General features: G+C 38.5%; 1 protein-coding gene across 2 annotated transcripts in view; it reads left to right on the top strand.

Annotated features, from left to right (window-relative positions):
* Nucleotides 1-299: 299 nt before the first annotated feature.
* Adarb2 (adenosine deaminase RNA specific B2 (inactive)) overlaps nt 300-12,498 on the top strand; it is a 411,210-nt gene continuing 399,011 nt past the window's right edge. For both annotated transcript variants that reach the window (XM_069990577.1, XM_069990578.1), the window contains exon 1: nt 300-786. In XM_069990577.1, coding sequence (XP_069846678.1) covers nt 687-786 — 100 coding nt within the window. In that variant the 5' untranslated portion in view covers nt 300-686. The remainder of the gene's footprint in view (nt 787-12,498) is intronic.

Consider the following 12,498-nt stretch of genomic DNA (forward strand, 5'->3'; position numbering starts at 1 on the left):
ACAAGTGCCAGGTGTTGTCTTTCCCTCGGAGTGGGGGGGGGAGGAGTGGGGGGTCTCTTCTCTCCTTCCAGCGAGTCCTGAGCAGTTCTAACCACCCCAGGGCGAGCTGAGTTTTCGAGCTGCCAAGGGCGGCGGGGGCTGGCGCTTGCTGATGTCAGAGCCAGAAGACAGTGGTGATTGGATCTAATTAGACTTCGCAGCAGCAAATAGACAAGCTCCCTGCGTGATTGGCTTCCAAGTGGCTGGTTGGTGCCAAACAACTCGCAGAGGTGCAAAAGTAGCGGCCCTGCGCTGGGAGCCAGCCCAGAGGAGGAGAGGCTGGGCACGGAGGGCAGCTGGGCACCCGGGGGTGCTGATCGCCCCGGCAGAAAAGAGACGCTGGGCACTGGGCACCCCGCGAGGACCTCTCAGCCCAGCTGCCACCAAGGGACTGAGAACCATCCGCGGGAGCTCGCGCTCTCTCGCTCGCGCCGCACAGGCTGGATCCCCCAAAGTGAACCTGCTCCCGATTTTGCAAAAGCAAGCAGCCGTTCATTCCCAGCCACCCCCGGGCGGAAGGAGCAAAGAAGGGGTGGGGGGAGAGGAAAAGAAAGAAAAGAAAAGAAGGAGGAGGAGGAGGAACAGCAGGAGGAGGTGAAATTGTTTGAGGAAGGGTTGGTCTTCGGTTCTCCCGCTGGGTTTGCACCATGGCATCCATCCTGGGCAGCGGCAGAGGGTCCGGAGGGCTAAACAGTCAACTCAAATGCAAGTGCAAGAGGAGGAGGCGGAGGAGGTCCAAAAGGAAAGGTAAGGGGCTCGCCGCGCGCTCGCGCTGCCGCCCGACCCCTGCAGCTCGCCCGTCTCCCCTGCGCTCGTCCTCCGGCCATCCGAGGCGGCCAGGGGACGTCTCCCCGCCGTCTTGCACTTGGGAGTTTGCATCCCTTGGTCAGTGGCCTGGGGCTGCTTCCTCCAGCCAGGAGGGACCTGAGCCAAGTAGCAGCTCCGCGGTACAAGTGGGGAGAGCGCGCTGGGCAGCATCCATCCACCCACCCATCCATCCATCCATCCTCTCTGGCTTCTCCTTTCTCTGGGTACCAGCCCGGGAGGACCCAGCAACAACCCGGTGGCCAAGGGAAACGCTCACTCAAGCCAACACACAAGGAAAACCGGGGAGGAAGCTTTCCCTCGGCCCATAAATTACCTCCAGGGAAGAAGAAAGGAGTGGGCAACGCGTAGGCAATTCGTCCCCACATCCCAAATTGTCTGGGAGTTTTTTGTTTGTTTTTTTCTTTTTACTTAGTGAGGTTTCCCTGTAGCTTAGTAAACATTTGGACCTCCTACAAAGAGGACAGGGTTCATTCTTAGATAAGAATAAATGAATGCATTACATCCGGGAGGAGGGGGCTTACACACACACACGCGCGCACTCACACACACACAGAGATTTAAAAAAAAAAGGTAATGACAGGGTGCTGCTGCAAAACCGACAGTGTGTGGCTTAGTAGGTATATTCCTGGAGATCCGTGGCATTGAACTTGGTCCGTGCAGCGTGGAGGAGGGCTTTGACAGGAGGACTTGTGTAAGAATTAGCAATTGCTCTAATTCAAGGGCCCCGTGCCCTAAAATGCCACTCTGGCCTGTAGGAATTTCTCAGGATTAAAAAATTAGTCTAATACAGCTCCTTCTCTCTCTCCGAGAAGAACTTGGGTGATTGTCAGGTCTTTCTGGGGGAGTCTAAAGGGCAAAGTCCAGTTCAGCATAGATGGCTTTTTTTTTTTAATAAAGTGAACCCTAAATGATGAAGGATAGCTAGAAAAGCACAACTGAAATGGCTTAGATTTTCCAGATGTTGCTTATCCCATTGTTGGATGCAGCTATGGCCATACACAAGCCCTGGAGGATGTTTCTCTTTGTGATGATCTAGGACAAGTTTCTACCTGACTCTTTCCTAACAGTTTTCTAACTGTCACCAAGTCTGATGTTGCTGCTTGTGGTAACAGAAATTACCCAACAGTTCAAAGACATACAGGTCAGTAGCAAACAGTTATTAATTGTGATTGCAAATCAGGGTCACAGGGAGCTGATTATGGCCTGACAACTTCCTGAAAAGCTTTGAGAACCTTTTTTTTTCCCCAGAAGGGGTTGGCTTCATAATTCTAGTTTCACTCGAACAGGGCTAAAAATGTCTCCTTCATATTCACTGGGGTAATTGAAAATGTTTGGAGACTGACTTGTTGGTTTCTTCTAAATTCTCACAAAAAGTGACATCAACATTAAGTAAATCACAGCCTTGAATAATCACCGAATGTAACTTTTAGAAGAAAAGGCTAAACACCATCTTTACACTTCAGGCATTCTTGTTTCCCAACATTTTTGCCTTAATCTGTTTCGGTATTTAAAATTAAGAGTATGGAACAGAATTTGCAATAGAAATAGAACTCATTAATACCTCCTTCAAATTGATTTGCCTTGCCCTTAAATGTCAAGCATACTAACTTAGAAACTATTCATTTTGAAGGGAAAAGAAATCTGAAGGAATTCTTATTTGCTATAAAGTATCACAATTCTAAATAAATGCCTATAGCAAATGCTGTAGCCAATTTGACTGTACCAAATGTCTTCATTTCATAGTCAAATATTGAAGTGAGAAAAGACAATGAAGAATCATACACTAATGCCTCTTATAGTCTGTGTGGCGTTTAACAGCTACCATGTTAGAAAAGTCAAAGCAAACACCTAACTCTTCTCTCTCTCTCTTTGGGGAAGGAGTTAACAACATAAATACACATGATCAAATTCACAGATAATGTAGCAGGCTATGGAACACATTAAATGATTCGTTTCATATTTTGAAGACTAAATGTTTGCACAAAATTCCTAGTTTTTCCAAATGTAGTTGCTTCTTCTCTGAAAAACACAATAAGTTTAAATTTTATCTTCATAGTCATATACTTTTACATTAATTGAATAGAATAGTCCCAAATCTTGACATTAAAACTCTGTCCTTTTCACAATTTAAAAATCCACATGTGCATGGATAACTGTTCAGGAATTCTAGTAAGATTGTCTTGAGTTGTGAGACACTATTGTAAGTACAAAGTATGGACTTGTCTTCTTAGCGACGAGATATAGCTCAGATGAAATGTTTACTTTTACCTGCAACAAAATTTTTCTACCTATTCTAATGGGCAAGCTGCCTTTGAAAATTCATCATAATTTTTAGTTTGCCAGTGTTGTGAAATGCTGTTTATGCCTTAAAAGAGACTTTTGGTATACTATGATTTTTAACGGTCCAAGCAGTCTAACAGCTCAAAACACAATAGTTATAATTGTGGTTGTGATAAGATACTTTCTTTACTGTTTGGCACAATCAGTTGTCCTGGAATTTAAATGCTTTCCCATTCAAGGTATTGTATAGGAACTAATAAGTATCCTTAAAAATCTGAAAAAGGAAAAAAATAAAAACTTAGTTGCACAATATGACTTGCAGGGACTCACTAGTAAAAGCCTGCTTTTCTTTCTCAGATAAACTTTAAAGTAAATCACAGAATCAATCTCTCCAGCCCAACATCTCACTTCTATTGTTTTCTCAGAACCTTGTATTTTGCATTTTCCCTAAGGATAATTTTTTTAGTTAGGATTTTTGATCAAAAATATTTGCAAATATTTTGTATTTTTATACAAATAGGACGTATTGAAACTTGGCTTTTATGAGACAATGACAAGCAACAAAAACAAAAGCATTGCAAGGAAAACAGGAAAACCATCTACTTTTTACATACATGGTAAATGTTCACATCCCATGATTAAGTGTGAGCCTTAAGAATAACTTGCTTTGATTTAATCTAGATTTTAGAAAATAATGATAGCACTGAAAGTTTGTCAAGACTTACCTGCTGTCACTAAATATCCATATATTTGATTATCTGCAGGACAGACAGAGATTATAGCTTGTTTTCCGGTTTTGGATGGAAATGGGCACGGTGGTTATGAACAGACTCAGATCTTATGTGGCCAATTAGGATAATATCTGCTTATCCTAAGAAATAAACTAGGTTTGCATACTATAAAAGTACACTTTTTACCCAAAGTAATGAAAGTGAAGTTAGAAATAGTTTATTAGTATCATTTTAATCAGATAATCTCAAAGGCAAAACATCAAGGCATAAAAACAAAATGCTTAGAAATATATCAAATAATCTTTGAACCATAGCATAATGCCAGGATACTTTGAGAAACCTCATAAATATGTTTGCATTTATTAAAATGGAACATATATTCTGTTTTATGAATCTGTTATTGCTGTCTTTGGGGAGTTTATTTTTCCCAAAAGAAGCTATGCATTAACATGAAAAGCTTTTTGTCAGTTAAATAAAATTTTAATATCTTACTCTTTTCTATATATAATGCGCAGACAACTTCAAGGCAAAGACATTTGGGAGGAAAATGCAACAAATACACATTGAGCTAGTGGCACAAGGTAAAACGAAGGTTGCAGCTTACTTAGGGTGAGGCAGGTTGGTCTTCCATGAATTATGAGGGGGAAGAAAGTGGAAGAATAGTTGAAATACTACATAAACAATCACTTGGCAAGGCCAGTTAAGTTGAATTCGAGTGGTGACACATCGCATGTCTTTCTTCACGGGCATTGACAATCATGTAAATTAACTTGAAATGTAGCTGCTGTTCCCAATGGTTGGTTGTTCTGAGTATTAGAGGATTGGACATGAATTGTTGAGAATGACGACCCATCCAAGGTAGCCCCATAAAAGTAAAGCGAAGGCTCTCAGGAAAGTAGCGGGGCTGGGGGCAAGATGCTAAATGCTGCTGACTGCAAATATGAAGTTGGCAAAAGGGGACCAGAATAAGAGGAGCAGATGGATGGCAGACGCCGACTTGTTGTGAAATGAAATTCCATGAAAAATTAATGAAATAGAAAGATTGTGCTCTGGATGCGGGCAGTGCTGCTGAGTCGCTTTCTATTCCCTGCAATGCGAGAGAAACCCACGACGCTGTCATCAGAGCTGGTGGCTGACACAGCTCAAAGCCTACTCGGGGCTGGAGCGTGACCTCGGCTTATCTCACTTCCTGACAGCTCAAGAGGAAGGACTGAATTTAGTGATAAAAAAAAATCAAATTGATTAAACCCTTAGCCAGCATCTGAGTGTGTGAGGATATTTTTTTTCCCCATTCTCTCCTTTTAAAATTTATACCAATTTCTTTGGTTTTTAGTGACCCGTGTAATAACAGCAATTTGAGATTGCTTCAAGCGCATTTGATATGATGAGTGAACTTGAATTTGGAATAATAAAAAATATGAGATTCGTGCATCCGTATCTAAATGGGTGATTGCAGAAAATCCTTCTCGAAACAATGTTAGTTATATAATTAAAGATGCAGAAGGATATTGTACTTTTGTTTTTGAAGGTGCGGAAAGGTAGCTTAGGCTCTGAAAATATTCTGGGTTCAATTGAAAAAAAAAAAGTGTGTGTCATTGTTCCATCTACATATGCGTTCGGCTACCTTAATGCATGTGTGCACACACAGTAAAGACAGCTGAAACCTTTGACCAGTTGTTAAGCCTGCGTGTTCCTTTTTCCATGATGCCAGAAAATGAGCACCACTGTTTGGGTAGCATTCACGAGTTTTGAGCAACTCTTCCAAGGAAAAATAATTACACAACTCTGTTCTATATCACTTTGAAATACTACTATATTCATTCTGAATAGATGGTGCTGTGATAAATTTGGTTCCTCACATTTTCTGTATGTCAGATTTATAGGAGAAATTTTCATATCAGAAGAAAGATTCTTAAAAGCCCTTAGCCATTTTGAATCCTGAAAAGGGGAGGGGAATAAAAAGGTGAACTCCAAGAGAACTATGAGAAACACAAGTGTCTTTTACATCATACTCAAACTACTATTGGCACTCTCCAGGTGATTGTATCAAACGCAGCACACCACCAAACCTGGCTATGGTGAAACCAAGAACACTAATTCAAGCTGCAAAGTACTTGTAAATAGAATGTACTTTCATTAGCCACTAACTTAACAATGAAATGCTTTTCCTTCCATCAGAAAAAAAAATGCATGCTGAAAATACTTGATTATATGAAAACATGAATTACTAGTTCTTATGTATTTAGGCTCACAAGTGGGGCGCTATCAAATAAAGGAAGATTGTTTTCACAGAGAGAGAAGAAAAAATGTTCTCGTTAAAATATGAATCCACATGCAAGTTTCATATGTTCTTATGAGACCTTAGAAAGCAGGCATGGAAAAGAACCTTTAGAAATTTATAAACTTATAGCAGGAATTATTGCCCTGAAATAAGGTATCCTTGTTTAACAAGTAAAGTCAGTCTTTTTTTTTTAATTTTATTTTATTTTATTTGAGAACATACTGTACAGAGGGGCTACAATTACATGGGCAGGATAATGCATACATTTCTTACCAAGCATTGCAGTCTCCTCCTTTGTTTACTTCTTATTTTATATTTACTTGTTCTTTTATTTAGAAGTAATGAAGATTGGGGCTTTTGTATGTGACTTCTTGGCTGACTTTAAAGAAACAGGACTTTTATTTAGCTCTGAATCTCGTCACAAATACATGAGTGAAGCCACCTTTCCAAGAATAATAACCAACTTAGAATTTAAGTCCTTTGGTTTTTTGAGAGATTCTGTAATCTGATTAATAATTGTGGCTACTTACAGAGATATTAGACATTTCTGGAAAAGCAATATATATTTGAAAATAAAGAGTTAATCTGAGTCTCCCAGGTCCTCTATATATACTGTAGATAATTTAATCAATTTTTATTCTAGTTATAAGTACTGGGTACCAAGTGCACTATAATAATTACATTTTATTCTTTTATTGATGGGAAATGAATGCAATTAGTATCTGGTTACTGGTAATAAAATGCATAGTAAATGTCCCCTTCGTGTTAGAAAATACAAATACATTGTTATTCACTAACATACATTTTAAATTACAAAAATTACCAGTAGTTAAACTTACTTGTTTTTATCTCAAGAATAGCAACTAAAATTTATATTTAAATGAAGGAGAGGATTCTATACATAGTTAAGATAATATCTGACAAGCCAAGTATTCCTAGAAACAAAGAAAATGATATTTATGTTTAAAATTGAAGAGAAATAACAATCTAAATGTCCAGGTGACTCTTAGATTTTACAGTCATTTCTTTCAGATCCCAATGACATGAAAATCGAATGCTTTTGTGGCCTAGGAGTACATAAAATTATGACAAGACTGGAGATGGCTTTGCTGAGCTGCCTCTGCTATAGAGACAGCAATTAGAACGTTCATGTTTGTGTACCTGCTAATTCAATTCTAACAGCAGCCCAAGCCAAAGCCTCCTCACACCTTAGGAGATCAAAAATTCTTAAAGATTGGAAAGAGACAAAAAGAAACTACAACAGTGAGAAAACATAGGTGCTAGGAGGCGGGAGTTATTTTAGGGTTAAGTGCTTGCTCATTTGCATGGATTCTGTAACTCCAATTTGGTTATGGTCTTTCCACCAAAGCATTTGTATTTCATCAACAAATAACACATTCACAGCACAGACCAAGGTTTCCTTCTGTGGGTTGGTTTTCCATTCAGATAATTAATAAAACTAATGCTGCTGGAAATATTTTCTTGGAAAGGTATTTCACAAACACTCTTTCCTGTTATCTTTAATAGATGCGGTCAATGCTATGCCTACATGATACACAAACCACATTTTGATGATTTGCATATAATGGAAAACATTTTTAAATACCTTTCCTGGGATGTGCTTTGGAGAACTTTATAGATTTAATTAATCTTTGCTGCTCCATTTGTTTTGAGATGAAATCTCTGATTCTTGTTTCCTACTGCCTCATCATTTTGTAATGTCTTACATGATTTCCCAAATATGTCTCCTCAAATGTGATATTAAAACAGGACATTGGAGACACAATTCTCCCACATCCTGTAGAAGATGTTAGCCCCAAATCAATCTCCTTCTTATAGATGAAAAATAATAATAAAAGCAGGGCACCAGTGGCTCATGCCGGTAATCCTAGCTACTCAGGAGGCTGAGATCTGAGGTTCAAAGCCAGCCCAAGCAGGAAAGGCTGTGACTCTTATCTCCAAATAACCACCAGAAAACCAGAAGTGGCACTGTGGCTCAAGTGGTAGAGCGCTAGTCTTGAGCTGAGGAGCTGAGGAACAGCGCTCAGGCCCAGAGTTCAAACCCCACAACTGACAATAATAATAATAATAATAACAATAAAGCAGGGAGATCATTTCTCAGAAAGCAGGGCTGGGGTTCCTAATAATCTAGTGGCAAGCTATCTCTAGGATCATCATTAATTGATTAAAAAAAAAAACAGATTGTACTCATCAAACTCCACCAGAACTACACAGCTTTCCTCTTTTCCTCTTTGTGAAACAAATGCAATATTTCCTCAAAATTTAATTGCATTTGGAAAAGTGCAATTTAGTAAATATGACAGAAATGTCAACAAAATAGATTGTGACCTCCACTAAACCTCAAGTCTGGCTGAGATCACTCATCCCTGTCCACAACAGATGCTGAGCACACATTGGCTCATGGCTATGAAAAGAGCAGTAGCCTTCAAGAAAAGGCCCAAGTCTGCTGCATTAACAGTGTTCACATCTAAATACTAAAACATAACATGTATACAAATGTATACAAATGTATATAGGCTCAGGCACTGTCTGCATGCATGATGTTTAGATTATAAACAACTTTTATAAATTTAGAGACTAGCAAAAAAGATCAAAAAATAGGGCCATTCATTGTTCATTAAGTTGCTATATATATATTGATCATTCAATTTAGCCACAGGCATAAAAGCATTTTCTTCATACTTCATCTACATTTACTAGGATAGTTCAAACTTTCTATTTAAAAGGACCACCTAGAATTTTAGTCCAAAGCATATAGTCCAGACATGCCTTTTAAAATTCAAATAATTCTGTGCTTACAATATTATCCCTCAAGAAGAAATTATGCTTTTATGTTGAAATAAAAATCATTTGTTGGATACCTAGGAAGAATGCTGAGAAAAGACAAACACTGGGGAGGGAAAAAGACAGCAGCCTAGGAAATGTACTAAATTGACAACCTTTGAAAGATAGTAACTCTGAGCAAATGATGTTGCTTCTAAAGGTAGCTTTGATGTGTGGTAACATGCTACTCCAATATTCACACACCCCTCCACTCTGGGGAACTGCAGACAGGCTGAGATTCAAGCACTGATTCACATTGAAGAAGATGTTTACTTATCAAGCATTTAGGTAGATGATCTATGTATAATTTTAACAAATTTGGGAGTTCTGATAATTTCCTATAATCACCTGAGGTTCTAATTCATTTCTTTTTAGTGGCAGTCAAATTGTGACACGGGCTTTGTTTTAGTGAATGGATGAGATTTGAGTCATTAAAATATGCACTTCATGTTTTTCTGTAGATTCCTAATATAGATAGATAGATAGATAGATAGATAGATAGATAGATAGATAGATAGATAGATAGATAGATAGATAGATATGTAATATTGGAAGAAGATAGGCTCAAGGTTTAAAATTCACAAACATTGATAGGGCTATCAAAGGTTAAAATGTTAAAAGACCTTCTAATAAGTTTAATATGACATTTTAAAAAAATCTTGTCTAAAATAATACAAATTCTCATGGAGATAATGAGAAAGGGTGGCTAGTTTGTCATCATTCTTTATAATATCAAAGAATATGTGAATTACTTAGTTGTGAAAATTACCAAAAAAATCCCATTGTGGATATTTCACAGATGAGTTCAAATAATTTGGATAGTTGGGTTTAGTGGAGGTTCAATCTATTTTGGTGACTTTCTGTCTTATTTACTAAGTCGCATTTTTCCAAATGCAATTGTTTGTACTATTTGAATCTTTTTATTTTGGGGGGGACTTTCTCACAAATAGAAAATAATCCATCCTCTTGCATCATAAAACAAGACACACCAATGACAGCTGTACAAAGGAGTTTTGATAGAAAGAGAGAGAGATAAGGAAAATGGTGAGAGGTCTCTTTCTTCCTGTGCCTGTACTTTAAGTCATTTTCAATGCAGAAAGGACACGATTTAAAAATATGGGCCATACTATTTTATTCTTGCATGGGTATTCATATAAGAATTATCTTTGGTATATGTGTTTCTTTTAATCAGCTCTTGTGCAAATACATCTCTGAGTTAGCTACTGCAGAAATTCACCAAAAATAAGTTGATGTAGCATTCTCTCTGGAGATATAGACCCACATTGTGAAATACAACAGGCACTGAAAATATTTGGGTCATGACCTAAACACAATATTACGTTCTACTATAAATATCCTAAAAACACAAAGTAGAGGTAGATTTTGTTGTTGCTGTTGTTTACAAAATGCATTGCCTCTTATAGGTCCTTCATTATTTCAAGTGAAATCTCCAAACAAAATGCCATCATTAAAATATAAAATCTCCTAAGTCTGACCTTTTCCTTTCTTATACATGGTCAAAACATAATAGATACTCAATTAAAACTCACTAAGGAAATGAATCCCATGTTTGAAATGACAGTTTCTTATAAAACTAATCAGAACACTACAAGAGAATTTTTCCCACCAAGATTGGTTATGGATCCTGTGAGCACACCTATTTATGCAAGGTAACAAAATGTAAGGTTAGTTTACAGAGATGATGTCCATAAACCATCCTTGGGATAATGAAATCTAGGGACGAATACTCTCAATGTGTAGGTTTGAATACTGGGTGTTGTCCTTGTCTTCCTCTCGATTCCTCGAGTCAAGATCATGGTGTGTATTTTCTCCCAATGGTGACCCCACCCCTTTGTGCATCATCAATAAATGTGTGTCAAGAGAACTAGTGGTCAGATTTAGGATGGCATAGTCTGATTTATTTTTTAATCAGTTATGTAAATTGGAACTTAGCCATTCAACAAACATTTGTCAAATATCTTTTGTCCGCTGTGTGTGTGCTAAGTGATTGGGATTAAGCAGTATTAGTAAGCTCTGAAAAAAATGTTCTAAAATAGCCAGAAAGTTAAGTCTCAGTATGGGGATGCCTTCTCTGTCCTCTACATTGAAATTTGACAACTCTCCTTTGAGAAAGCATGAGAGCCACAGACCCATTGCTTCCCAAGCCACTGTCCCCCATGGTTAGCAAGCCCTTCTCCACTCACCAGTGTTTTGCATCTAAGAAACGAGATGAAACCCAAAGAGCTAACAAGTTTGGAAGAGCCTGAGATCCTTCTCAGGTAGCAGATCCTCTAATACGGTGCTGTCAACCCATCCCTCCAATTCTCTGCCTCTTCTTTCTTTTTTCCTGGTGGGTCCAATTTGGGCACCACCATCTATGTGTCTTATAGATGTGCACCTGCCTTTAGTCCCTCATGCCTGGAACTGGTGCCCAACTTCTTCCTCTAGGAAGGTCTGGGCACTGCTCACAGGCTCAGCCACCACCAGTTCTGAAGGCCAGCGTCATATGTCTCTATAATAGTACAAAAGGCTGGCACCAAGTCAGCGTTAACTTAGATTGTTCTATAGTCTTGGCAACTTTTGTGTCCAAGGACAGTATTTCTTTGCCTGAAGGTCACATCTTTCTAATACAATGTAAGTAGAGCTGATATACTGAATCCTAGGAGTTGCTGTCATGCGCATATCCATAGATATGGCCTTCACTGTGGAAAAGATGGCAGTCACTGTGAATATCCCTTTTCCTAGGTAGATGGCATGCCTCTTGGTCTTTGATATCTTATTTATTAGAAAACTTCAGAATCGTATTTATCACTCATCTATCTATCATCTGTCATGTCTTGCTTTTCTAAATATTAGGTGAGCAGGAGGTCTATATATAACCTATACTCCAATGCATTTTTAGATGACAAAATCCTTTAGTAGATCTGTACATTTGACCTGCTCATTTTGAGCCAGAATCATATTGGCCACAGTAGATAAGCCTATGCATTCATCTACGGAATCATACCAGACAGCATTTCAAAGCTTGAACCTCTAAGAAATTTAAAAATACAAATTGATTTAAAGAAATAATTTCAAAGGAGTTTGCACATTCTATATGATTCACATATATTTATCCACATTAACTTATAAGTGATCCAAAGGAGAATTCTGGTAGCCTCATCACTATGAAAGTATTGTGTCTTAAATTCAGGGATGGTATAAGAAGAAATTCTGTTCCTCATGCACTTAGACTTTGCCTTTAGTCAATATTTAGGCTACACTGGTTTTTCAGCATTTCTTCAGATGGCTTGGCTATGTTCACCTCCTCGGAAAGGTTACTTTATGTGTCTGAGTTTTTAGCACTCTTATCTAAACATCTGTGCCTAAGAATATGCAACATTCACATTGGATGCTGTGGCATTATCTCTTTCATGGTGTTGCCCTGGGAAAGTTGGTCCTGGGCTTAGCTTTCTCTGGACCACAGGCCTCACCTAAAGTCTTCTACATGTCTGG

The sequence above is a fragment of the Dipodomys merriami genome, unplaced genomic scaffold, assembly GCF_024711535.1.
Source record: "Dipodomys merriami isolate MVZ:Mamm:240054 unplaced genomic scaffold, mDipMer1.0.p SCAF_4, whole genome shotgun sequence".
Classification (NCBI taxonomy): Eukaryota; Metazoa; Chordata; class Mammalia; order Rodentia; family Heteromyidae; genus Dipodomys; species Dipodomys merriami.